General features: G+C 57.9%; 2 protein-coding genes across 2 annotated transcripts in view; one reads left to right on the forward strand and one right to left on the reverse strand.

Moving 5' to 3' along the window:
* The window catches only part of LOC107213168 (perilipin-3-like), a 663366-nt gene that overhangs the window by 123200 nt on the left and 514627 nt on the right, over positions 1-25539 (reverse strand). The window lies entirely within an intron of this gene.
* Positions 369-25227, forward strand: NECAB3 (N-terminal EF-hand calcium binding protein 3). Its single transcript, XM_015647287.2, has 13 exons — positions 369-1108; positions 5107-5131; positions 5970-6078; positions 11551-11576; positions 11870-11967; positions 20540-20676; positions 20847-20968; positions 21383-21462; positions 21792-21845; positions 22285-22397; positions 23800-23877; positions 24131-24222; positions 25003-25227. The coding sequence occupies exons 1-13, from the start codon at positions 1016-1018 to the stop codon at positions 25029-25031; spliced, it is 1056 nt and encodes a 351-aa protein (XP_015502773.1). The 5' UTR covers positions 369-1015; the 3' UTR covers positions 25032-25227.

A 25539-nucleotide genomic window follows, 5' to 3' on the forward strand; every position in this document is an offset into this window, starting at 1 on the left:
TCTGGGTCCAACCGGGACCGCCCCAGCGGCGAGCGGGCACCGGGACTCGGCGCGGCCCCGCCCCCTCCCCTCCGACAAGCGCATTGGTGGTTCTTGGTGCCAATCACGGTCCGCGACCAATTGGATGGCGGTGGGGGCGGGCCCTCCGCGGAGCCAAAGTTGGCTGTGGCGGCGGAGCCGCTCGGCTGAGTCGGGATCGGCGGGGCGCGACCTTCGCACGGGCCGAGCCGAACCGGGCCGAACCGAGCCGAGCGGAGCCGAACCGAGCCGAGCGGAGCCGAACCGAGCCGAGCAGAGCCGAGAGGAGCCGAACCGGGCCGAACCGAGCCGAAAGGAGCCGAACCGAGCCGAACCGAGCCGAGCAGAGCCGGGCCGAGCCGAATCGGGCCGAGCGGAGCCGAACCGACCGAACCGAACCACCCTGTCGAACCGAACAGAGCCGAACTCATCCCTACGGCACCGCACCGAACCCGTCCCTACCGCACCGAGCTGATCCCTCAGGCATCGAACCAAACCCATCCCTACTGCTCCGAGGCCATTCCTTCCGCACCGAGCCCACCTCTACGGCACCGCACCGCGTCCTCCGGCACCGCACTGCACCCCGCGGTGCCGCACCGAACCCATCCCTACATCCCTGCCGTGCCACACCGCTCCACACCCGCTGCACGGCCCCGCACCGCGCCCTCCGGCACCGCTCCGCATCCCAGGGCACAGCATCCCGGGGAACCGCTCCGCATCCCAGGGCACAGCACCGCATCCCGGGGCACCGCATCCCGGGGAACCGCATCCCAGGGAACCGCACCGCATCCCGGGGAATCGCATCCCAGGGAACCGCACCGCATCCCGGGGAATCGCATCCCAGGGAACCGCACCGCATCCCGGGGAACCGCATCCCGGGGAACCGTACCGCATCCCAGGGCACCGCGTCCCAGGGCACCGCACCGCCCTCCGGCACCGCACCGCTCCGCACGGCCCCGCGCCCCCGGTGCCCGCAGCACCCGCCCCCGGCAGGACCATGATGTCGTGTGCCGAGCTGCTGGCCGTGTGCCTGCTCTCAGCAGATCGCGGCCCCAAGCCCCACCGCCAGCCGCTGCCCATCTTCCACGACGTGAGTACCCCCCCGCACCCCTGGCCAGCCCCGGGCAGCCGCAGCACGGGTGGGTGTCGGGGTGAGGCTCCTTCCCGGAGGAACCGGCCCAGGGATGCGCCAGAGATTCTGCTCCCCTGCCAGCCCGGAGCTGTGCATGGTCGTGATGGCTTAAATAATGATGTCGTGTCCTTCTGCTGAACGCTGGGCCTCTGGGTGGTTAGAAACAGCCCACGCCTCATCCAGAGCTGGCTGTCACGACTCCCGGAGCGGGAGCTGTGCCTGCCAGGAAGGCTGTGGAAGGTTCCCTGGAGCTGTTGACAGCCATGGGATCCAGCAGCTGCAGCCCCCGGGTACAGCCCCTGTCCCTGGCCGCTCCCGACGCGCCGGATTGTGGAGGAGGATGCTCCGTGTGGGTTGGGGGTCGCCCGGGCATCCTGGCGGCTGTGGGTGGCACGGGGGAGTTGAAAATGCAGGCGGTGGGTGTCTTTGTGTTCAGGGGTGCTGGCACAGCTCCTGCTGTCACACCGTGTCCCCTCCAAGGCCGGGCCGCTCCTGTGAGAGCACCCCGGGGCTCCGGGGCTGCATCCCGGCAGTCTCCAGAGCCCACCTCTGGAGCACCGGAGCTCGGCGCCCCTGCCCGTGTTCCGGGAGCTGGGCCGGGTGGATAGCGCCCAAATCTCCCTGGTGAGAGAGCCCTGGCATTGCCGTGTGCCCTGCGCTCCGTCACCCTGCGGGATGTGCGGGCAGAGGTGCTGCCCCTGCCCTGCCGCAGGGCTCAGGAGGAGAAAGCCAGCGAGGGTTAAGGATGGGGGCTGGTGCTGCCCAGGTCGGTGCCAGCTGTCACCTCCCAGCTGTCATCTCCCCCTTGTCCCGATCACCTCCGTGTCCCAGTCCATCCCAGAGAAGGGGAACAGCACTTTGGGAAGGTGAATGCCACGTCTGGTCCAATCCAAGAGCTCCTGGCATTCCCAGGGAGGCGCTGGGAAGCGCGGCTCCCGCGGCCGTGGTGCTGCCAGCTGTGGGGGTCAGGGTCTCTCTCCTGCCGGGGGGGTTCGGGCTGCCAGGCTCGCCAGCCAGCATCATTAACCGCACTAATTACTTGGCTGAGGGAAGATGGGCAGGAGGGGGGCGGGTGGTGACAGCTGTGTTCCAGCTCAGCTCCTCGGGGCACTCGTTGAGTCGCACATCCATCCCTCAGGGTGTCATTAAAGCAATTAAAATGGGAAATGTTAACAACGCTAGCAGCTGCTTTCCGGGTTCTGACGGCTTCTCTTCCTCTGCCCTGTGACTCCTTTGCTGCCACCTTTGCTCCAGAGCTTGGCAGGGTGAGTTTAATCTCCGCACTTTTGGGTCCGGGCAGTTGGCCGGTGTCCAGCTGCCCCTCCTGCCTTCCCACCGCAGATCCCGGCGGCTGCTGCTTCCCCTGGGACCTGCCTGCTCATCCCCTGCCTTTGGGAGAGGTGAGGAGGAGGAGGAGGAGGAGGGCTTTGCGGTACGAATCGCAGTGCTGCCATGGGGCTGTGCAGCATCTCAAGCCTCGGGGAGATTTGTCCCTCAGGCTGGTGCCCGGTGCTTGCTGTCTCTCCTCCCGGGATTCGGGAGCTCTGGGAAGGACAGAGTCCCGGTGCCTGGTCACAGCGTGCCTCAGCTGCCGTGGGTCGATGAGCTCGCTGTCCCCAGGGCAGCTGTCCCCTCCCCAACAGCCCCTGGCTGCCTGTCCAGCAGCTCCCAAACCTGCAGGCAGGGAGAAATCCTATCATCTCCTTCCTTCCCGGGGTACGTGTGGGGCTCATCCCGCAAATAAATGTTATTTCAGTGCCTCTTCCCTCAGTCCCGGCGAGGCTGTGGCTGCTTGGACACAAGCCCAAGGGCTGAGGGAAACATGCCGGGCTCCAGGCAGTGCCCCTGTGCCCCTGAGGCTTGCCCTGAGGCAAGAGAGGGATTGCTTGTAGGGCCCTCCAGCAGCCCACAAAGAGCAAACCACGCTCCCAGCCTGGCTTTGCATCACTTTTCCCTGGCTTTGTCCCAGGGCTGCTTTCCACATGGGGACAGCGCTCACCTGCCATGTGCCTGTGCCCAGGGAGGGGACAGCCCTGGAAGTGGCTCTGTGCTGGTTGTGCTGGCTGGAGGGATGCTGGGCTCAGCCAGGGACTGCAGGACATTTGGGATGAGGCTCTGCCATTCCGGGGGCTCTGGAGCAGACGTGGCCTTGCCTCTCACAGCTCCCTGCTTGTGCCACGTTTATTTTCAGCTGCAGGAGCTGTCGTGTGTGCACTGGCTCGTGTAACTCTCTGAGCCTTGTGTGTGAGGGAGAGGCATCCACTCTGGTTTCTGAGGCTCCTGATGAACTCAGGGTGGGTTCACCCTGGATTACAGACCTTTTGAGCCCCAGGGGATCTTCCCCAACATTGTGTTCTCCCTCTGAGCCCACGGGTAAACCCTGCTGAGCAAGGCCAGCCTGTCAGTGGGAAATGTTTGCCCTGGCTTCAATCTGCACCCAGTGCCTGGGTGACACTTGACTGTCTCTGGGCTAGGTGGCCTCTGTGACATCTGGAGCCACAGAAGTGTCCTTACACGAGCCATGTGTCCCTCTGATAACACAGAACTCTGCAGGATGGAGCTTCTCCCTTGATGGAGAGTCCAGACATATGGGACCCACGGGTGCTGCCCCTGCAGCCCTGAGACCCCACAAGGATCCTATTAGCCTGGAGAAAGCTTTGCTTTAAAATCCAGAGAAATCACCACTGTTTGGGAGCTGCAGGTTCCCATCTCAGCTCCAAAGTGCATCCAGCAGCTGCTGTGCCCTGCTCAGGGAGTGCCTGCCCCGCTTTCCTGCCAGGGCAGCAGCCTGGCCCGCTGCAATCCCAGGGGTTTGGTTACCTAATGCTGCTCGGCCCAAGGGGCAGCAGGAGCTCACCTTGTTCAGAAGAGCATCCTCCAAGGAGCTGCCCTTGCTTCTGGTTTTGGTCCCAGGGAAGGAACCAGCACTAGAAAAGCTTCTGCCCAGTTGCAGGCTAGAGGCTCAGGGGGTTTTCCTGGGCAGCTCTTCACCTCAGAGCAGTTTCTCAGGGAGATGTCAGGGCTGGATGTGGGAGCGTGGCCTCGGAACATGGGGCAGAGCAGGCAGAGGGGCAGTGGTGCTCCAGGGGCTGCGTGTGGACAGAAACATTCTGTCTCCTTTCCCAGCCCTTTTTCTTCCCTAATCTTTCTTCAGACCTGCAGATTTCTTCATCACATATAAGGGACAGTTGCCACACAGACAATTTTCTGTCATTGAGTCCATTAGGATGTGCTGGACAAAACGTGGGAAAACATTCCCAGGCTTTGGAAGTGATGATGTTCCTCACTCCCAGACCTGGCAGTAATTCACTGGTGAAACAGATCCCAGCAGGGCTGAGCAGCCCCAGCTTTGTCCTGGCTCATGGGCAGAAGCCTTGTGGTTGGGAATCTGCGTTGGGACCCTGAACTGGAGCAGCTCTCCAACTGTGCTCTGTGGCAGAAGCAGTTACAGATTAATTGATTCATTAATGATTCATTACAGTGTGTGTGCATGCTGAGGTGTCACAGGAAGGGCTGTGCTGAGGGGTGGTTACAAAGCTCAGGGCAGGAGCTGCTCCTCGGTACAGGTGATGGTGCTGGTGATGCACAAAGTGCTTCCTTACAGAGTGCATTTAAACCCAGTGTTCTTTCGTTTAAATGGGCTGAAAAATTAAACAGTTGCCATCACAAGGATGTAGCAAAGTCATTTCTGCTTCGCCTCTGTGTTCTCTAAAAGGTGCTTGTTGTGAGTGCTGGGCTTGCTTGGCCAAGGGCTCTGTGCATTAGAGGCAAGAAATGGGTTTAATCATTGGCAAAGGGGAATTTCCCAGAGCAGCCTGTGCAGTCCCAACACCCGGGGCTTCTCCACAGCTCTGTGAGCTCCTGGAGGAGATTTTCAGTGGTGCTGCCTGGCTCACTGTTCACCTGCCCTTCTCTCCCTGCTGCCACATTGAGCCTTGTTGTGTTTTGTCTTGCAGATTTTCCGGCGAGCCGACAAGAACGGTGAGTGCTTTGCTCCTGCTGCTGCCTCCCCCTCCCTGCCTGGCTCTGGCTGAAGCAGCGTGGCTCATTCCCACTGGGAGGTTTGGCTGAAAGAGGGAGGGTGGAAAATGCTTTTCTGCTTCACCTGGATCCCAGAGCCTGGCCAGGGAATGGGCTCCCCAGTTCCCCATCCAAACACCACACAGGATACAGCCCCTTCCAAGCCCTTCTCCTGCCCGTGGGCTGTCAGGCTGCTGCTCAGTCAGACAGAACTGCTTCTGTCCCCGTGCTCAGGCCAGGGTTTTGCAGGTGCTCCTGTTTCTGGGTGCCCCTGGAGCCCCTGGCATTTGGGAGTTAGGCTCTGCTACTCGGTTTTTAATCCAGCACCCAGAAACCAAGAGGTCCCAAATCACAAGTGGCTTCCCTGAGCCTCCCCACACTCTCTTGGACTCCTTCCGTCATGGTAGCTTAGGAGATGCTTTTATTGCAGATCACAGTGCAGCCCAGGAGCTGAAGTCCTCCACAGAGAGGAAGGAAAAAGCTCTTGAGTCAATGAAGAGCACTTAGTTTCCATGAAAATCTGGCGGTGCTGTTTATTCTCTGACATTCTGCACTCATGTCTGAGAACACCGCAATGGGGCCTTTAGGAAAGGGCTGGAATTGCCAGCTGCAGTTGCAGCAGCAGTGCTGTGTTTTTGCAGGGCTGCTGGGGCAGGCTCTGAGGGAGATATGTGCTGGAATCACCATGCAGAACACACCCAGCCATCCCACACGCCCGCTGGAGCGGCTGCGGCTCGCCGGGGCCGGGATGCTGCTTTCCACAGAGAGATAATTATTCTTCCCTTTTATTTGAATGCAGATGATGGGAAGCTGTCATTTGAGGAGTTCAAGAACTATTTCTCTGATGGCATCCTGAGCTCGGAGGAGCTGTGGGAGTTGTTCAGTGGCATTGACAGGCGTCACTCAGAGTGAGTACCGTGGTGGCACGGAGGAGACGCAGGAGAAGCTAAAACTGCCTGCCTGGAGATGGAGGATGTTTGGGGGCGGGTGTGATAAATAGTCAGGGTGAGACAAACCCACCTCTTGCCACACGCAGGTGTTCAAGCCCAGTGAACACCAGCAGCGAGCCCTGGTGCTGAGACATTTTGAGAGCAGCCATCAGATTTACTGCAGCTCTGGAAAGGGAGCAAGCATGGGAAATTCCACTCTTTTTGCTTTGGAAAATGTAGTCCAGGAGTACCTGGAGCAGGCTGTGTGTCTGCAGGAGCCTGTGGTGGTGTGGGGACACGGCACAGACTGTGAAAAGTCACAGACTTCGCCACTGCTGACTCAGGGAACTGCTTTTCACTTACATAAGAGCTGCTTTCCACCACGAGTGGGCCTGGTGCGTGTAACGGGGAATTGAGGGCAGCTACTTGTAAAAAAAAAAGCAAGGCCCAAAGAGCAGGAGAAGGAATTGTGTTTAGCTCTGCTCTCCTCATGAGTGGTGCTATCCAGAGGGGTCTGTTGGGCTCAGCTGGGATTCTCATCCCACATTTTTTGGGTATTTTTGGCCTCACTGGTTGCTGTGGGTGAGTCTGGCCTGGCACTGGGAGGAGCTGGTGCTGCTGAATTGCATGGCTGGGGTCTGTCCAAACATTGGGGCACTGCTGGGGGACAAGGGACTGAGCTTCTGGGTGGCAGGTTTGGCTTTCCCAGCACCCCAGCACCTCTGACACCCTTGAGCAGGGCACAGCTCCCTGCCAGGGTGAGGAAATTTGGGGCAGCCTGAGCTACACACGCTGGTCCCAGCGCTTTGCAGGCAGCCAGGGCAGTGGCACAGAGGGCCCTTGTCACACTGAGAAGCCACCAAATGCCACCAACAGCAGACACCCAGCGTCATCACCCACTCAGGGCTGGGGCAGTGGCAGTGATGGACTCCCAGTGCTGTGGGAGCTGGGGGTAGTTCCCACTGCAGAGAAGTGGGCAGGTGTGGGCAGCCTTGTGCTGCTTTCCTTGGAGCCTGCTGCTTGAGCTCGTGGATGTGGGCAGCAGGAGGTGTCTCCTGAAAACATCTCTGTCTCTTTGGGCTGTGATCCCAGGAAGCTGGCAGTGAGTGCTCATTTTGGGGTGATCCTGGAGTCACAACACCCCCGGAAAACACAGGGTGCAGCAAAGCTGGGAGCTTTAACCCAGCTCAAAACTGAACAGGAAAGGTCTTCTGCCTTCAGGGTGGGCTTGTTCCATCTGTCTGGAGCAGCTGAGGAGGCCTGAGTGGGTCTGTGCTGCCTGGGGAGCGGTGGCTGCAGTGGTGCCCCCACAGCTCGTTACCTAACGAGGGTGCTGTAGCCATGACAACGTGGCAATGGCAGCATCGAGCTGCTGACATCCAGCAGCAGGGCATGAGCCTTGGGTCTTTATTCTCTTCCTGCCACCAAGGGCAGCAGGGACCCTCAGAGCTGTTTCCAAATTCCTGCCTTCAGTGGCTTTCAGGAAATGTAGGAAATGTGGGGTTTGGGGTGTGCAGGATTTGGTGGCTCATGAGGGCTGTGCTGTGCCTGTGGTGGGGACAGCCCTTCTCCCCTGGGCTTCTTCCTTGCTCTGGAATTAAGTTCCTTGCACTGTCAGGAACTTACTGTTTCAGAGAGCTGGCCAAAATTTGCTGCCAGCTACAAGCTCTCCAAGCAGATCTGGTGTGCTGCTTCTGTGTCCCGAAGCTTTTGTGATGATGGGGAAGTTTCACCCTTAACCCTGCAGGTGGTTTTGGTGCTGTGTTTGTCATGTCTAGGCTGGAATTTGTGTTTCCTCATCCCTGCCAGCCTGAGCTGAGGAGGGGCAGTAACAGAGACCTCCAGCACTGCTCATCAGAGTCAGGTCAGAGCCATCCTGACCCTCTGCCATTCCTGGAAGCTGCTCCCCTGGGCCCCAGAGCTGACAGCTGGGAACATGGATATTCCAGAGGGCTCCCCCATTTCTTGTTCTCCTTCCAGAGAGCCCCCTGCTCTCCTCTCTCCACCTCCCACCCCTCTGGCTCTCAGGTGGGGCTCTGGAGCCTGTGCATCACACACCTCTGCTGGGGTCACTTCTGATTTTACATTTCCACACAAAGCTGTTCTTGTTCTGCATTTCAGAAGATGGTTCCATTTTGGCATAAAGTATCCCCTCAACTTTAATTCTGTGACATTTAAAAGTTTATGTTGAAACCAAATTCAGCTCTGGATGGCAGCTGGTACACCAGCAGGTCCATGGTTTTGTTTGGCTGCTCCAGAGCTCCACACCAGCTCTGGCAGTGGCACAGTAAGGTTCATCTTCCTGGAAAAGAGCATTTTCATCCTCTGAAACATCTGGGTGAGAAGAGACTGATGTTTTTGGAGGTATGAGAGCTCCATAGCTGCATCCAGAACTGCAGGTGTTGAATGCTGTTTGGATTTTAGCTGGCCTGCTGTCCTGCACCTGCTGGGGAAATATAGAGAAATAAGGTCTAGAAAATCCATCTTTCCATGGGAGTTTTTAGGAATTGGGTGCAGATTGCTCAGAGCCTTTGACCTGGAGCCACAAGGGGTGGAAGTGCTGACCTGGAGCCTCTTAAAATCTGCAGGTGGAAATAACCTCAAGCCTGTGATTGTCTGGATTTGAGTGAATTCCCTGCCCTTTCTTTACTCAGAGACTCAGAGTCTCAGCATCTGCCAGTCCCTGATGATGGAGAGTGACTGAAACACTCTGTGTCACATGAAAAGGGTTTGGAAACCAGATCTGTGATAGCACTGGAGGTTCCCAACATGATAAATGATTAAAAAAAAAATAAAAATAAAAATCCCGTCTCCTTTTCTGCAGCTGATTGCTGTTTTCTTGCATAAATTCCAGGCACATTCTGACAAAATCCCAACAGCATAATGATGACAAGATCCTCCATCATCAGTTCAGGCTTAATTACAGTTAATCAGTGGTTTGAGCACAGTCAAAATACAGCTATGGGAAATGTGGAGAGTCTCAGGATGAGTGCTTTGGAGGCAGAGGATGGCTCTTCTCTTGGAGTGGGAATGGCAGAGAGGAGCAGAGGAAAGCCTGCTGCCCCTGGCAGCCCTGCAAAGTGGGTCAGGCTTTGGTGTGCACATTCTGTCCATGAGCTCCACCCTGTTTTCTGTGTCAATTCGTTCTGGTGGCATGAGAATGGCCCCAGCAGCCTGGGGTTTGTTTGCTGCTGGGCTCTCTCCTGCCCCTGCCTGTGCCCTGGGGCTGCTGATGGAGCAGGCTGCAGCAGGGAGGGAAGGGAGCAGATCTTCCCCTGGATAACTCCCAGAGGGATGATTTTTTGCCACGAGATGTCGTTGGTTGGTTCAATGTTCAGTGGTTCAGTGACTGATTAGTTAACATTTCTTTTTAAGCAGCAAACAGCTGAGATATAAAGAGTTATTAATAACTTTAGAAGCCACAGGGTGGGAGCTGATGGCAGCTCTTTGTCACACCTTGCTGGAGCTGAGCTGGGACTGGCAGTGGGTTGAGCTGGTGGCTCCTTGTTCTTGCTGAAACCGGTCCCAGCCCCAGGTGCTCACTGGGACCCGGGCAAATGCCTGGGTAATGTGGGCACGAGGTGTCCACATCCCCTCTTTGGTGACTTTTCCCCTTCTCTCAGGTGGGAGCCAGTGTTTCCCTGCAGTGACAGCTCTGTCTGTGGCTGCTGCAGTGCCAGGGCTCTTGCAGCACTGCAGCAGCTCTGCAGGCTCAGACAGCTGCCAGCAATAAAGGGGAAAACTTCAGAAGGAGCAAAACCTTTTCCCAGTGTACACTGGTGCTTCAAACCTCAGTGTCTGTCTAGCAGAGCTGCCCAGAGATGGGATCAGCAGAGATGGAGTGGAGCTGGCAGAGCGAGGGGCTGTGGCTTTGCAGGTTTATCTGTACCAAGTCTCGAGGGGAACACGGCTTTTTTATTCCCTTTAAGAAGTGCCTGCAGTGCCAGGTCAGTGCACAGAGCCCTGCCTAAATCAGCTCCTGTGTGTTTAAAATAGCTGAGCTGAATGCCAGGCTCACACTGCCTGCAGGGCTGCAGGTGCAGAGCAGAGGGGCTGAAGTCCCCCTGCCCTGGCTCTGCCACCCCTCACACCAGACATCCCCGTGCTTTGAAGCACTGCCCACTGTTAAAGTGCTCTCCATGGAAGCCCAGCAGAAAGTGAGAGATGGAAATCAGCCTTTGAAATCTCAGGAAAAGCTGTAGGAAGATTTTTATCTTAATTATTTCCCCTTAAATGGCATTTTGGACACTTCACACACTGTCATCTAATTTTACATGGGGGTGTTTTTGTCTCTTTGGCCTGTGGGCAGTGTCAGAGGGGGGACAGGGTGATGTGGCTGTGGTTTCCCACCCCCTGGGAAGCAGCACTGCAGCATTCCTTGTGCTTGGAGCCTGGCAAACTCCAGGTACTGCCAATTCCCCCATGTGTGACAGCACTTAAACACTTAAAAAACACTTAAAAAGCTCTCTTTGGGGCTCTTCTACTTTCCCAATCAAGATTAAAAATGGTTGTAATCATCTGGGGGATTTTCAGGCAGCAGAATGCCTTGAGCAGAGGCTGATTTGAATAAATGACATCCTGGGGTCTGTCCCTGCAGGCTCTGGGTGATGCTGGGCATCCAGAGCAGCTCTGCCTCAGTGGCTTTGGCTGCCTGAGCAGGTCCATGCAGACCTATCCCAAAACCTGGGGCTGTTTTTGAATGTTTCCTCCTCCCTCTCCCTGCCAGCAGCACCTTTAGGAGCTGAAGGAGGGATCTGCCCGAGCCCTGCAGGGATGCAGGGTGGATCCTGCCGGGGGATCCTGCAGTGCTGTGCTCTCTGATAGTGAAAAGGGGTGGGGGTCTGCCTTCCACCAGAGCCAGATCCCCGATTTAGTGGCCTTCAGGGCAGGAACAGCCGCTCTGGAGGGCTGTGAAGCTCCCTGGGAGCCTGCAGACAGCCCCACATCACCTGGGCTCTGAGGGAGGGAAGAGGAGGAGGAGCTGCTGGAGGGGGCAGAGGGGAGAAGAGGGGGTCTGGTGCCACGGGGAGGACCTGGGCTGAGGTCAGGGATAAACAAGGCTGGATGCTTCCCAGCTTTGGGGAAGAGGTTGGGTTGAAGAAGCAGCTCCAGGGCTCAGCTGGCCAGCCAGGGGTGTGGGGCATCTCCATCCCAACCCCACTCTGTTGTCACAGATGCTTTCCCAGCACGCTCCAGCTCCAGGAGGTGTTGGTGGAGCAGATCTTCCTGCTCCTTCAGCCCCTGGGTGCTGCAGGGGCTGGGCATGGCTCCTGAGCTGCTGGCTCTGAACCTGTGCAGCTCCTTATTTTTCTGATAATTACAGCTTCTGAAAATACATGAACAATCAGTACATCCCCTGGGACTCAAGCCCAGCCCCCAAACCAAAACCCAGCACTGTTTCCCCCACTCCAGCCCCACTTTCTAACACGAGCGTTTTTGTGTTTCTTGCAGCAATGTGGACACGGAGAAGTTGTGTGGTAAGTGAGGGATATTCCTGTCCTGGAGAGCTTCCCCTCCCCAGGGTGTGTGTGGTGTGTGTGTGTCCTGTGCAGGACTGGGTGGTATCCATCCCTGGCAGGATCCCAGCACAGAGGTGCTGTTCCCAAGGGCACAGGGAAGGACTTTTCATTTCAGTCCAAGTGGGAGAATGATTCTGGAAAAGGAGGGGAATGCCCCCCTTGCAGCTCTGGGCTGTGTGTGGGGAGCAGCAGCAGGGGAGGCAGAGCTGGAGCTGCTCAGGAACCTGACCACGGTGTTCTGTCCTCTCCAGATTATTTCTCGGCGTACCTGGGGGAATACAGGAATGTGCTCTCTGCCCTGGAAACCCTCAACGCTGCGGTGCTGGCAGCCATGGACAAAACCAAACTGGTAAGGACGGGGCCAGGGGAGGGCAGCAGGGTGTGAAATCGGAGCTGTGGTGAGCTCAGCTGCTGCTGAGTGTGAAATCTGGGGATCAGAGGCAGCAAACCCCTCAAATCAAGGGGTGCCAGTGTGTGCTTGGGCTGTCTGCATGTGCTGCAGGCACACAGCCTGGAGGATGGGGAGCCAAGCCTGAGGAGGAGAAGGGTAAATCCAAAGCTTTTGTGCTCTGGAGACATCATCCTCCCCTTGCAGGGCTCTGGCAGAGGCTGTTCAGCAGCTCCCCACAGGGTCCTGCCCACAGACGCTTTCTGGGAGCATCACTGAGAGCCCATGTTGAGCTCTGAGCCAAACCAAAGTGATTCCATGCAGCAGAGTGGCTCAGAATGAGCCCTGCAGGGTGCTCAGGACAGACCCAGCACAGGCTGTGCTCACAGCACCAGGTGCCAGCTGCAGGAGAGGGGCAGGAGCTGCTCTGCTGCTCTCCCAGCCTGCTGCAGAGCTCATTCCTGCTCCGGTGCTCTCCCTCTCACCCTCCTGTGCTGATGGAAGCACTTTGGGGGCTGCTAATGAGGACAAGCTCTGAGCCCTGCTGTGCTGGGCAGCGTTGGGATAAGGACAGGGGGGAAAGGCAGTGCTGGAAGGGCCCTGCTCAGGGACCAGCAGCCCCTTTTGCACCTGGATCTATCAAAGGGCTCAGCTGTGTGCTTGGGCTGGTGCTGAGCCAGGGGAAGCCCCTTTCTTTGCCATCGATGCTTTATTCCAAGCAGATGAGGGGCATCATCCTTGTGAATGCTCCTCTGACTCTTGGTCAGACAGAGAAGAAAAGGGGAACCAGTCCCACACTCATCAGAGTGGTGTTTGTGCCCCTCTGCAGTGTCAGTCCCTCTCTGAGCTTTCCTCTGGCCAGGGCCAGCCTCAGCAGTGTCTCCCTGTGTGGGTGAAAATTTCATGCCAGGAGAGGGAATCTCCTGAAAATGCATTTTCTCATTGTTTCAGGTCCCTGGCCCCACTCAGAGTTATTAAATACAAGTCCAGAGGGAGAGGAGGGATCCTCTCCAGAGAGCTGGGCTTTATTTCAGTTCCTCTCTGTTCTGGTTTTTCAGGTAATGAATGTGTATAGTCATTTATTTCTCCAAAGGGCAGCACAGTCACTCTCTGCTCCACAGTATTGGTGTGAGGCATTCACTCCCTCCACAGCTTCTGGTGCCACTGGTGTTCCCTGGAAAACAGAAGCAGGTTTTTCCTGTTGAAACAAATTTTGATGGATTCATTTCTCTGCCTATTTGGATCTGCCTGGAGCCAGGGCAGCCCAGTGTTCCCAGCTCTCAGCCAGGGGGGCTCTGTGCTGCTCAGGTGCTCTGACCCCAGCCCTGCTGTGCCCCAGGACAGATATTGATCCTCCTGGGAATCTTTTCCCTGTCCTTCCCTGCTGTGCTGGGCTCTGATCTGGGGAGAAGGCAGGAGCAGGCAGGGCTCTGCAGAGCAGTGGGACACCTACCACTGCTGGAGGCTGCTGGAGATGATAAATGCTGCATTCCTACCTGCTGGGACCTGAATATATTCCCACACTTGTACTTCCAGAGTTGGACTTGAGCTTGAGTTATGATGGGATTAGTGGGCTGGATTTTAGCCAGAGCTCACAGCTCTGTGAGCCAGGGCAGAGAGCAGATGTCCCATGTTACACCTGCCCCTCAATTCTTTTGGTTCAAACACCTCTCTGAGGCCTGGGAGCCCCCACTTTGGCACGGGGAGCACCCTCATGGAAGAACCAGATAAATTTTCATCCCAGGGAGCTGCTTGTGCGCTGAGAAAACTGGAAGAGCCCTGCTGAAGGATCTGCAGGCCCTGCCTGTTGTTGCCAGGCTGAATTTACCAGGACTTTGCCTGACTCTGGAGCAGGCAGAGATGCCCAGGCTGGCAGGAAGAAGGAGAAGATCTCTGGCTTGAGCTGTGTCTCAGCACAACAACTCTTGGTTAGGGCATGATCCATCTCCAGCAGTTCCTCAGGATCAGATCCTCAGGCTGCTCAGCCCTGCACCCTCCAGGGAGCCACAGCTGGAATCTGAAAATGAGCAGAACAGCTCTGGGGGGACTGCTCAGCCCATGCCAATGGAGGGAAATAAGGGAATCAAGGCTCAGGGGGAATGTGCCATGGGGGTATTTGGGAGCTGTGGTTTGAGGCAGTGCTGCCAAAAGCCTTTTTGGGATGGAATACTCCCAGCTGTGCACGTCAGGGCCGGGACACCTGGCATGGATCACTGGGCTGTGTCCCAGCTGTCTCCTGGCTGGCAGGCTCCTGATCTGCTCCCACGCTCCCTGTCAGGAGAAACCCTGGGGTGAAGTGTGGGAAGTGCAAGCTGGGTTTGTCCTGTGCAGTTTCTGCAGACGTTTTGTGTGTGAGTGAGCAGCAAACCTGCTCAGGGTTGTTTTTGTGGATCTGCAGGTCAGCAGGAGGAAACCAAAGCATTAGGGGTTCCCATGCCTCCATCCTTCCTCACTGGGCTGCTAGGAACTTGCTGAAGGAAATATGCCTTGTCAAGAAGAGAGGGTTTTTCCTCCACATTCTGTCATTCCCACTTATTTGTAAAGTATAACTTGATGGCTGTGCTGTAGTGTGCTAATTACACCTTATTTTGTGGCTGAACTTCATGTTTGCAATATAATTGCATCAGGGTAGGAAGTGAACAGTGGAAATACCTCAGAAAACAGCCTGATGTTTCTCACAGGGGGTCTGTATGCTAAAATCTTTCCATTCTCCAGTGTGCAAACACTGCAAACCCTCACATAAATACCTCTCCAAGCCAGGCAGCCCTGTTTATCCTTTGACAGAAAGTATGTGGCCACCCATTCCATTCTGTCCTGAGCTTAACTATCATCATAAGAAACCAATAAAAGCCCCCAAAAGCAGAGTTATAGCAGCTCTTGGCAACTTGGTGATTTTCATCTGGGTAAGCAGAGCTGAAATACCAGTGCCCAAACAAAATTCCTCGTCCTGTGCTTGCTGGGTTATTTCTTTTGTGACTCCCAGCCATGGGGCTGTGCCATGAGCAGAAAATGCTGTGCTTGGTGAGTTTATTGAACCTCTGATAACAGAGGGTTTGACTTCTGTGCAACATCTGATGAGAAGATTTTGGTATTTTGCCCCAAAATGAGGAGTGTGATGGGGGCTGCACTTTGGGTTTGTTATCTCCCCTGGCATGCAATTTTCCAAATTGATGCTGAAGGGAGAAGCAGCATTTGGAGCTCTCCTGAGGGATGGTTATTTCCATCCTTGTCCCAGCACATTCCCCTGGGTGTGCTGTGTTTGATGAGGCAGGAGGCAGCTGGCAGTGCTGCTGTGTCCCTGTGGGACCCTCTGGAGCTGAGTCCCCTCCAGGCACAGCGTGCCCTGCACTGGCAGTGGGGTTTTGGGGGCTGTCAGCCCACATTGGTGCCTGTGTTTGGGGTGTAGGGACAGCCCTGGGTGAGCTGTGGGGCTCAGGGCAGGCTGAATTCAGCTGAGAGCAGCTCAGCTCTGCCATAAAACTGCACCCATGGGGGATGTGAGGCTTAGGCCATTGAGGGTGGAAGCTGAGAGGATGGGGAGTGCTGGGGGGCAGGGTTGGTGCTTCTCCCAGAACCTGGCCCTGGCAAGGGGAGTGATGTGCTTGGGGAGAAGCCTCTGAGCAAGGGGGAGTGTCCGTGTGCCCAGGCTGTGGTAGGGCTGGAAGGACATCCCTGAGGTGGGAGCACAGCCCTGAGGTGGGAGCACAGCCCTGAGGTGGGAGCACAGCCCTGAGGTGGGAGCACAGCCCTGAGGTGGGAGCACACCTCGTTTGGCTGCTTGCTGGGGGAAGGGCCTCGCTGGTGCCAGAGGGATGGCAGTGTTTGGGTTTTGGGCAGTGAAATGGACTGTGCAGGGCTATGTGGTGGGTGAATAATGCATCTGCTGTGCCCCCCCGGGACTGACTGACTGACTGACTGACTTCCTCCCTCCCTCCAGGTGTGTCCTGGGGAGGTTGGAGTGTCTCTTGTTCCCCTTCAAGCAGGGAATGAGTCTGGGCTGGCAGGAGTTGGGCAGGCACAGAGAGGCAATGCTGGCAGGGATTTCAGTGCCTGCACAGCCTGGGATGAGGAGGGGAAGGGTGGGCAGGGATCCCCAGGCCTGAGCTCTCCATTTCTGGGGCTATGGGCAAGAAAGGCTTTGTGGGAACACGTGGGATGTTTGGCTGGGAGAGGCTGGAGATGCAGAGCTGGAACTCAGTTTGCTACGGCTGCATCTTGTCAGTGTTGCTGCCATCCTCTTCCCAAGGCAGGAAAATGAAATTCATCTTCCAGCAGGGATGAAAACCCCCATCCCCCTGGCCCCTGGTGCTGGGGGGGGCTCTGACCATCTTTTGCTGACTCCAGCATGAGCCCTGAGCTTGGGGGATGAGCATCCATCCTCTCCACTCTCCCCACTTCCCTTCCCACCACAGCTGTGCCCAGTCAGACACAGCTCCTGGACTGGGCTGGTGGCACAGAGCAACCAGAAAACCATGAGGGGCTCAGGACCCTCCCCACTGCTCCCTTCCTTTGACACCAGCAGTGGAAGGGTTACAGTGAAATCCTTCTGTGTGGAGCTTCTGGAATTCCAGATCCCCAGTGTGCTGGAGAGAAGCACAGCAGGAATTGGAAATATTTGACCCCAGCAATAGGGAGGCATTGCTGGACATTATTTTGGACATGGTTCATGGAGCCTGGGGGGTGAGGGCAGCCTGGCTCTGGGTGCTGCTGCCTTGGGGTCACACGAGGACACTGTGGGGAAGGCAGGGAGGCTGCTCCAGTCTCCTTGTCCTGTTGAGGAAAGGAGTGGACCTCTCCTGATGAATGCTCCTGGGGAGCAACCAGCCCTCCTGCATGATGTGGAGGCTCCTTCCTCGACCTCCTGCTGCTGGTCCTGTGTCTCTCAGTGTTCACAGGGACATGCTGTGGTTGCTGTGTCCCTTGAGGAGCTGGCACGGGGCTGGCCATGGGGACAGGAGTGTGCTGTGACAGCTGGGCTGTGCTCCCCAGCTGCTTCCTTCACAACCTCTGATCCCTTTCTAATCATCTGCCGAGCTGAGTCAGTTCAGCCAGGTGAGAAAATGCCTGTTCAGGGACCTGAATCGGCTCCCTGAAGCACCAAACGACCTTTAGACCAAAATTACAAGGAGTGAATGCAGTTCCTTGGTTTGCAGCTCATCTTCCTCAGCCAGGGCTGACCTGTTCCAGTGCCAGGATGAGGAATCAGCAAGTGGCTGCAGTGCAGGTGCTCTGTGGACCTTCCCCTGCTCATCTCCTTCCTCCCACACCTGTGGCTCCCCTCAGGGGTTCTGCAGTGCTGACAGCTGGAGAAGGTCCCTTCCTCGTCCTGACAGCTGCATTTCCAGTTGGGAAGTGCAGCCTGGAGCATTAGGATTGACTGAATGTACCCAGAGCAGAGAGTCAGTGTGGTCTGGATCCCCATCATGAGCCCCAGTTGTTTTCCAGCCTGACTGGACACACCCTTGTTAGATGGTGGGAAGGAAATAAAGTTAGTGTCAGTGTCACTGGAGTGTCAGTGAAAAGCATTTGGTTTCTTTTGGGGCACTTTAATTGACTCTGCACCCCTGCAGCAGCACAGGAGCCACTCGGTCACGGCTGCTGCAGCTGGGCCCTGAGCAGGGCAGTGTTTGAATCACTCCCCACACACAGTGGGACGGCTGCCACCTCCCTACTGGAATTTCGTGTGCACATACTCGGCCCCGTGCTCCTGGTACTCGGCCTTTGTCATCCACGAGTGCTGGAAGGACGTGAGCGAGGCTGCCATGGAGCCCCCGGCCCACGCTGCCGTGCCCCTCCCGGGGTTCGCCAGGACCTCGATGTGGACTCCTGCGCCTTGGAAAAGGAAATTCAGCTCCAAGCACATCCTCTCGGGAAAGCCGAGAAACATGGAGGAGCCGCCTGAGAGCACGATGTTGCCCAGAATGTGTCTCCTGACGTGCTTAGACATGGCCTGGAGGCTCTGCCCCACCAGCTGGTGCAGGCCGGGGCAGCTGTGCTGCAGCAGCTCGGGCCGGAACAGCGGCTCCGGGCAGCAGAAGCGCTCCTTGCCCAGCGTTATCCAGTGCCCGTCGGGGGTCTGGAAGCTGGCTGGGCGATGGGACTGCCGGAGGTCTCCCTCGAAGTCCAAGGACACGTAGCAGCACTGCTCCTTCAGCTGGGTCAGCACCTTCTTGCTCAGGGCCTGCAGCAGCGCGGGCTCGGCGCGGCTCTCCAGCAGCAGCTGCCGCAGGTGCCTGGACAGGTGGTCCCCGGCCACCCCCAGGCAGCGGGTGCCCTTCCTCAGGGTCTGGCCCTCCCAGACGGAGGTGACGTGGGACAGGGCTGCCCCGGACTCCACGGCCAGCCCGGTGACCCTGCCGTGGGCACAGAGCGACAGGAAGCCGCTGTTGGCCAGGTGCAGGCCGGGCACCCCGAGGCCCTCGAACAGCACCTCGGCCGCCCTGGCCCTGTCGGCGGCGGGGCAGGACGGGGACTCGGCCAGGAGCACCGGGTGCTCCTCTGGGAGCACTCTGAGGCAGCAGCGGAGCAGGTGGCTCCACAGGGTTTTCATGCCGTCCCAGTCCTGAACGACGCCGAATTTGAGCGGGGAGGAGCGGGGGGCTGCGGCAGGAGGGCTCTCTGAGGCAGGGCAGTGCTGCTGGGCATCCCCCGGGCTGCAGGGATGCACCTCCACCGTCCTCAGCACACACTGAGGCCGCTCCTGGCCCGCAAAGCCCCCCCGGGTGAAGCGGCTGCCGCTGTCGATGACCACGGCGGGCTTCAGCAGGGATGCCGGGCACACAGGGAGAGCCTGTGGTGGGACAAGAGGGGACTCGTGAGGGCAAACCAGGCTCAGGTGTCTGCTCTGCGAGGGTGGCTGGCTCAGCCCCGCTGCAGGACAGCGCTGGCTGCTCTGGAAGTGTTGGGGTACATCAGCCTCCTGTCTCCTCGCTCCCTGGCTCACTGAGCATCCCCCCCGGCTACCTTGTCACCCTTCTCAGGGGTTCTCTAACAGTGCAAGGACAGAAGTTCAGGTGGCTTTAAGAAAGGAAATGAAAACTGGACAGTTGAGTGGTTGGACCAAATCCTGGGCTGTATCTGAAGGAGAGAGGCCAGAAGGTCAAAGGAGGTGACTCTCCTCCTCTGCTCTGCTCTTGTGAGACCCCATTTGGAATATTGTGCACAGTTCTGATGTCCCCAGCATAAGAGGGACGTGGAACTGTTGGAGCAATTCCAGAGGAGGGCACAGAGCTGCTGAGGGCACTGGAGCACCTTCCCTGTGGAGACAGGCTGAGAGAGGCTGTTCAACCTGGAGAAGAGAAGGTTGTGGGGAAACCTCCCAGCACCTTCCCAGGGTGTGAAGGGGCTCCAGGGAAGTGGGAGAGTGACTCTTCCTCTGGAGCTGCAGTGACAGGACAAGGGGGAATGGGATCAAACTGAAATTTATGCTGGGTATTAAATGCAATAATTCAATTAATTAATAAATTAAAGAATTAATTAAATAATTTTTACTGTGAGGGTGGGCAGGCCCTGGCACAGGGTGCCCAGAGCAGCTGTGGCTGCCCCTGGATCCCTGGAAGTGTCCAAGGTCAGGTTGGACAGGGCTTGGAGCAGCCTGGGACAGTGGAAGGTGTCCCTGCCTTGGCTGGGGGGTATTGGAACTGGATGATCTCCGAGGTTCCAATCCCTTAATATCCTATGGTTCCATGAATGCTGCTGCCAGCAGAGCCCAGAACACATGGGGAGGGGCTGAGAGGATCTGTGATCCCAGCTGGCAGAGAAAGGAAGGAGTTTGGGGTGCCTCTGTGTGTGTCCAGGCCCTTCCCTGGCTCTCTGTGCCTCCCAGACCTGCTCCTGTGGCATGCTGTGCTTCTTGACCCATTCTTTGGGCACTCTCCAGGCCAGGTGACCCCTTTGTTCTCCCCAGAGCTTCTCACGTCCCTCTGGATGCACTTTTACACCCCCAGCATAAGCACACCTCAGAAATTCATCAGGGAATCTCCTGGAAGCAGACAGGCTTGGCACTGTTTTCCTGGGGAGAGGGGGCACAGAGCCAGCCCCAGCCTAGGCCTGCCAGTGGTTTTCAGGTGGTTTTCAGGTGGTTTTTGGATCCCTGGAAGGAGCTGCCAGCACCCAGGGGGCCACCACAGGCTCCCAGCCTATTCCCCGAGCCCTGGAGTGAGCAGAGTGGGGGGCACAAGGGATGCTGTACCCTGCAGCCCTCCCTGGGGCTGGGGGCTGTCTCTCAGAGTGACCTTTACCTCGTGGCTTGTGTCCATCTGTCCTCCTGCACGGCTCCTGGCGCTGGCAGTGCTGGGGCCGCAGTGCCATGGAACCGTGGCTGCATCCCCCCCTTGTGATCTCACAGGCAGGGCCCCCCGAGGGTTCTTCTGCCCCACAGCATCACTGCTGCCCTGAGGGTTACTTTTGGTGTTAATTAAAATTTGATTGAAATCCACCCCGTTTGGTTTATTTAAGGGACAGCCCCTTCCAGGTGTGGTTCTGCTGCCCCTGCAGAGAGCCAGATCTGACAGATCCTCCCCCCTGCCCCCAGAGGTACGAGACCTCCTCGAAGATGGAGCAGTTCCTGACCCGGTTCCTGCTGCGGGAAACCATGCACCAGCTGCAGTCCCTGCAGGCATCCCTCGAGTGCGCCGTGGACACCGTGGAGGAGCAGGCGGGACGGGAGAGGTACCGGGGTGGGATGTGCTGGTCCCCCTGTCCCCAGCCCTGCTCCTCACTGGGGGGGACAGCCGGGAGTGGGATCTGCCCTTTCCCAGCCCGGTGTGGAGCTGACACCTCTAGGAATGATTTCAACCCCTCCTTTTGCATTTTTTTTTTAATTTTTTTTTTTTTTACAGAAAGGAGATCAAGAAATCTGAGACTTCTGTTGGCCTGAGGTCAGGGAGGCGATGTGGGCGTAGGGGACAGAAGAATGTCTGCCTGTCCCCAACAGACCCCTACTCTGGGATGCTGACAACAGGTACCTGCTGTTCCTCAGGTTGGTTGTGCCCTGCAGGAGCCTGGAGGGGTGTGGGACCAGCACAGAATCACAGAATCAATAGGGTGGGAAAAGATCTCAAAGAGTGAGTCCAACCATTCCCCCAGCACTGCCCAGGCCACCACTAACCCATGTCCCCAAGTGCCACATCTCCAGCAGCACTGGGCAGTGAGGGCTCCTCCAGAATGGAGCCTGGAGCCTCTCACCCAGAGAGAAGCTGGAGCTTCTGGAGGATGCTGTATCTCTCGAAAAAATCACAAAAAAAGAAATCAATCAAGTTTTGTGGGTTAAATCAGAGATTTAGAAGCTTTTGTAGGTTTTGGGTTTTGAGCAAGCTTTGGCCGTGACAAAACTGAGCATTTTTTGGGTGACACCTCGGTGCCCTTTGCTCTGCAGGTGTTTGTGTCGAGGACAACAGCCAGTGGATGGCTCAGATCAACAGGCTCCAGCAGCTCATCGAGAAGCTGGAGTGCAAGGTGTGTGCCCAAGGGGGTGCTGGGGCTGCCCCACACCTGGGACCCCCCTGTGCCATCAGCCCCCTCTGGCATTGTCACAGAGCTGCAGCCACACCCCAGCCCTGCACCTGCAGAGCCTCCCCTGCCCCTCTGCTCTGCTCACCCTCTCCTGTTTTCCCTGCGATGCTCACGGGTCTGTCAGGCCCCACTGACCCCAGAGACACTGCTCTGTTCCCCCACAAGTACCACAGGGAATGTCCCTGGAGCGGGACCCAGCTGTCCCCTGGGTCAGAGCCTCTCCTGCTGCAGAGCTGTCCCAGTAACTCCAGTTTCTCTCTCCCCTAACGCAGAGCCCACGCCTGGAGCCGCTGAAGGAGGAATCCCTGTGCAAAGGCCAGGATGCTGTAAGTGCCTGTCCCTGCCCTGTGCCACAGCTCTGCTGTGCCCTGCTGATGGAGCAGGGTGGCAGTCAGGCTGTGGGACCATCCATGGGACAAACCCCTCCTGTCCCTGCCAGCCCCAGGCAGTGCCCACAGCCAGCCCAGAGGAAGGCAACCCCCTGCTTGTGAGAGCCCAAATCCCCCAGGAGTGCTCTGGGTGCCCCCAAGCCCAGGTGGAGGGGTCCCCAAGCCCCTTTCTGCTGGGGGAACTGCAGCAGCCCCAAAGCAAGAACCCCTCACTGGACATGGAGCATCTCCTGTCGGTCCTTGTGAAGTCAGCCTGGCCAGGGGGAAGGAGCCGCCCTGTGTCCCCACTGTCCCCAGCACGGTGGTGCCACAGGATGGCACAGCCGGGGGCAGCAGGGAGGGCAGGAGGGGACAGTCCCTGTGTGTCCCTTGGCAGCACATCCTGGTGGCCAAGAGGCAGATCTCGGTGGCCACGAGCAGCATCGAGGAGTTCCGGCAGGCGTTCCGCTCCTACACCGAGGGCACGGCCGGGCACAGCAGCTGCCTGCAGTAAGTGGGGTGCTTTGGGGGGCTCTGGGGGTGGCTCCCCCAGAAATGGGGCTGTTAACACCCTCGGGGGACACAGGGGTTTGTGTGGAGTGTTTTGTGTGCAGGGCTCAGGTGTGGCAGGCAGGATGAGTGTCAGCAGTGTCTGCTGCAGGTGTTCCCAGGGAGAAGCAGTGCCTGATGAGCAGTGGGGAGGGTTTATGCCAGCAGGAGTGGCCGTGCTGTGTTCCTGTGAGCTCCTCCAGCACTGAAGGACTCAAAAGCAATGGCAAGGTCAAGGGCAGAGCTCCTGCAGAGCACTGATTTATGGAGAGCATGTGGGAAGCTGCCACGAGCACCTGAAGCTGGCCCTGGGTGAGGCCAAGGCTGTCCCAGAGCCCTGCTCTGCCTGCAGGGACGTGGCAGTGCCAGCCTGGCCCTGATGGCACAGCTGCCCCCTTTCCCTCTCCCACGGGACACTTCCAGCAGGGAACGTTCGTGCTGTTCCCGTTTCAAGAGTCCTTTTTCAGCTCTTCACTTTCAACAGCACAAATTCACATTTTCAGTCCAAACAAAAGGAAGATGCTCGCTGTGACACGTGCGGTGGAGAGAATGGGAGGCTTTTCCTTTGGAATTGATTGGCTTTTTTGTCATCAGGGCTATTTGTGGAGACAGCGGGGTGTTGTTGCGTGGGCTGCCTCTCCACGTGAGCGGAAAGCTGGAGCTGAGCCTGGGGAGGCTCCGCGGGCCTGGGTCACTCCAGGGAATCTCAAAGCCCCTCTGGGAGCCTCAGAGCTGTGCTGTGCCCCCTCCAGCAGCCCTTGCCAGCAGCTGCAGGAAAGGCTGATCCTCAGCTGGAATTGCTGCTGCTGCAGCCCGGCACAGCTGCTTCCCCTGGCCCTGCAGCCCGAGCGCTGCTCTGCTGGCTCCTGCTGCCTGGGGAACAGCCCCAGCCTTTCCTGGGTGGGAGGGAATGAGGGAAGCATCACTTTGGGGGCAGAGAGCTGTGGGTTTGTGCTGTGAGCTCAGCTCCTGTGCCTCAGTTTCTCTCCTGCGTGAAGGGTGGCAGGTGACACACACCTACTCCAAGGGGCTGGCAGGATGAGCTGTGTCAGTGCCAGGGAGAAATAATAAAACACAGAATGTGCTGCAGCAGCAGCAAGGACCAGTCTAAGAGCTGTAAAGCTCCTCTGCCACTGGGACACAGGAGCTGTGAAGCAGGATTTGGGTTGGGACCCTCTGGAGCTGTTCACAGGCTGTGAATGCAGCCAGACTATGCTTTGGGAGCCTCATGGTGAGGCTGATGTGCACAGCTGTGCCCTGCTGTCCCAGGCTTGTGCCAGGGCCGTGCCAGGGCCATGCCAGGGCTGTGCCAGGGCTGTGCCAGCCTGCCCAGCCCCAGCTCAGGGTCACTTTGTCCCCACAGTGTCTCTGCCTGCAAGCTGACGGACGAGGCCTGCTTCATCCTGTACGAGTTCTGGCAGGACGTGACCTCGTGGAGAAGGTGGGACAGTGTCCATGGGTGGGGCTGGGGGCTCAGAGGGGTTGCCCACCGCTCCCTTTCTGTGCCCAGCCTGTCCCAGTGCTCTCCCCTGTGTGCCCTGGGGCACCTGCAGCTCACAGGGGTGAACACCTCGGTGAAGGATTTGGGGAGCAGGGCAGGAGAGGGGCTGGGGGGTGCAGAAGCTTCCCTGTCCCTGTGTGTGGGCAGAGGGTCCCAGCACCACATCCCCCTGAGCCTGCACCCTGTTTTACAGCCACTTGCAGTCCAGCTGCAGCAAGACTTTCCAGCAGTCCATCCTCAGCTTGCTGGAGTCCCCAGAGCTGCTGACCACCATGCTCTTCCCAGGTGAGGGGTGCCTCAGTCCTGCTCTGGGTGTGCTGCAGAGCCCAGGAGCAGGGCAGGAACAGGCACTGTGGCTCCCTTCAGAGCAGAAGATTGGTTTGGGATGACCTAAATGAGGTTTTTCAAGCCAGGCTGAGGCCAGTTGAGCCCAGCAGGTTTGGTTGTGTGAGCTGGAGCATGTCCCCTGCCCAAGGGTGCTCTCCAGTGGGGACAGCCAGGAGCAGGGACACTGTCCTGTAGCAGATAAGCTGAGTCCTGTCCCAAAAACACCTGGTGCCTCATTTGGGTTTTCACCTGAGCCCTGAGCCTGCTCTGCAAAGTGCTGATGCTCCCAGGTCAGTCCCAGGGGTGCACTCAGTGTTACAGCCCAGTGCTGGGGCAGGGGGAGGCCAGCACAGGAAATGGGCACATTCCCATGGTACCAACAGAAACAGGACCAGGTGTGGAAACTCTGAACCCAGTTAAGGCCCAGTTTGCTTTCAGGGATCACTTCAGGGTCTTGTAAAATAGGAGACCATAAAACATGGATTAATTTGGACTGAACCCTGCGCTGCCAGTGCTGCCCCCGACCTGCCAGTCCCACGGAGCACATTCCCAGCGCTCTCCTGCAGGAGTTCCAGGGGATCACCCCTCTCCAGGCCATGCCATGGCCACGCTCCCTGCCCGGGGTGGGTGCTTTACAGCCAGGGACCTGCAGGGGTCGGTTCCCCCATCTCTGCCACTCTAAATGCCCATTCCCAGTTCCACACTGCCCTCACCTCCCTGCTTTCCCTCTCTCCCCAGCTTCCTGGTGGATCATGAACAACAACTGACCCGGGGCAGCCGTCTCCAGGACACCATCAGCATGCGGGAGGACGTGGAGCCCCGGGCACAGCCTTTGTCACCTTTGTCACCTCCCTGTCCCTCCATTCCCTCCTGTGGCCAGCGGGGGCTGCCTGCCCTCGGCCCTGCCGGTGTTTCACTCCTTTGCTCTTTTCATGTCAATTTATTTATTTATCCTGCTCCTAAGACAGTGTCCGAGCCGAGTGTGGGGGTGGCAGCCTGGCCCGAGGGGGGGCACTGGGCTGGTGCTGCGAGCCAGGAGCCCTCAGTCCCTCTTGCTCTCAGCTCCTCTTCCTCCTGGCTCTGAGGCTGCCCAGGGGCTGGGATGGGCAGGGGACACGGCCCTGGCCAGATGTGACATCCTGCCCGGGCAGCCAGGTGGTCTGATATGGATTGTGAAGAGCATTTTGTAGGGAAAAAAATATTTCATGAAGGGATTCTGGCAAGCTGCAGCTGATCCTGGCCTGCCACGCTGGCAGCACGTGCTGTGGCTTTGGG

This window comes from Parus major, chromosome 20 (genome assembly GCF_001522545.3).
Source record: "Parus major isolate Abel chromosome 20, Parus_major1.1, whole genome shotgun sequence".
Lineage (NCBI taxonomy): Eukaryota > Metazoa > Chordata > Aves > Passeriformes > Paridae > Parus > Parus major.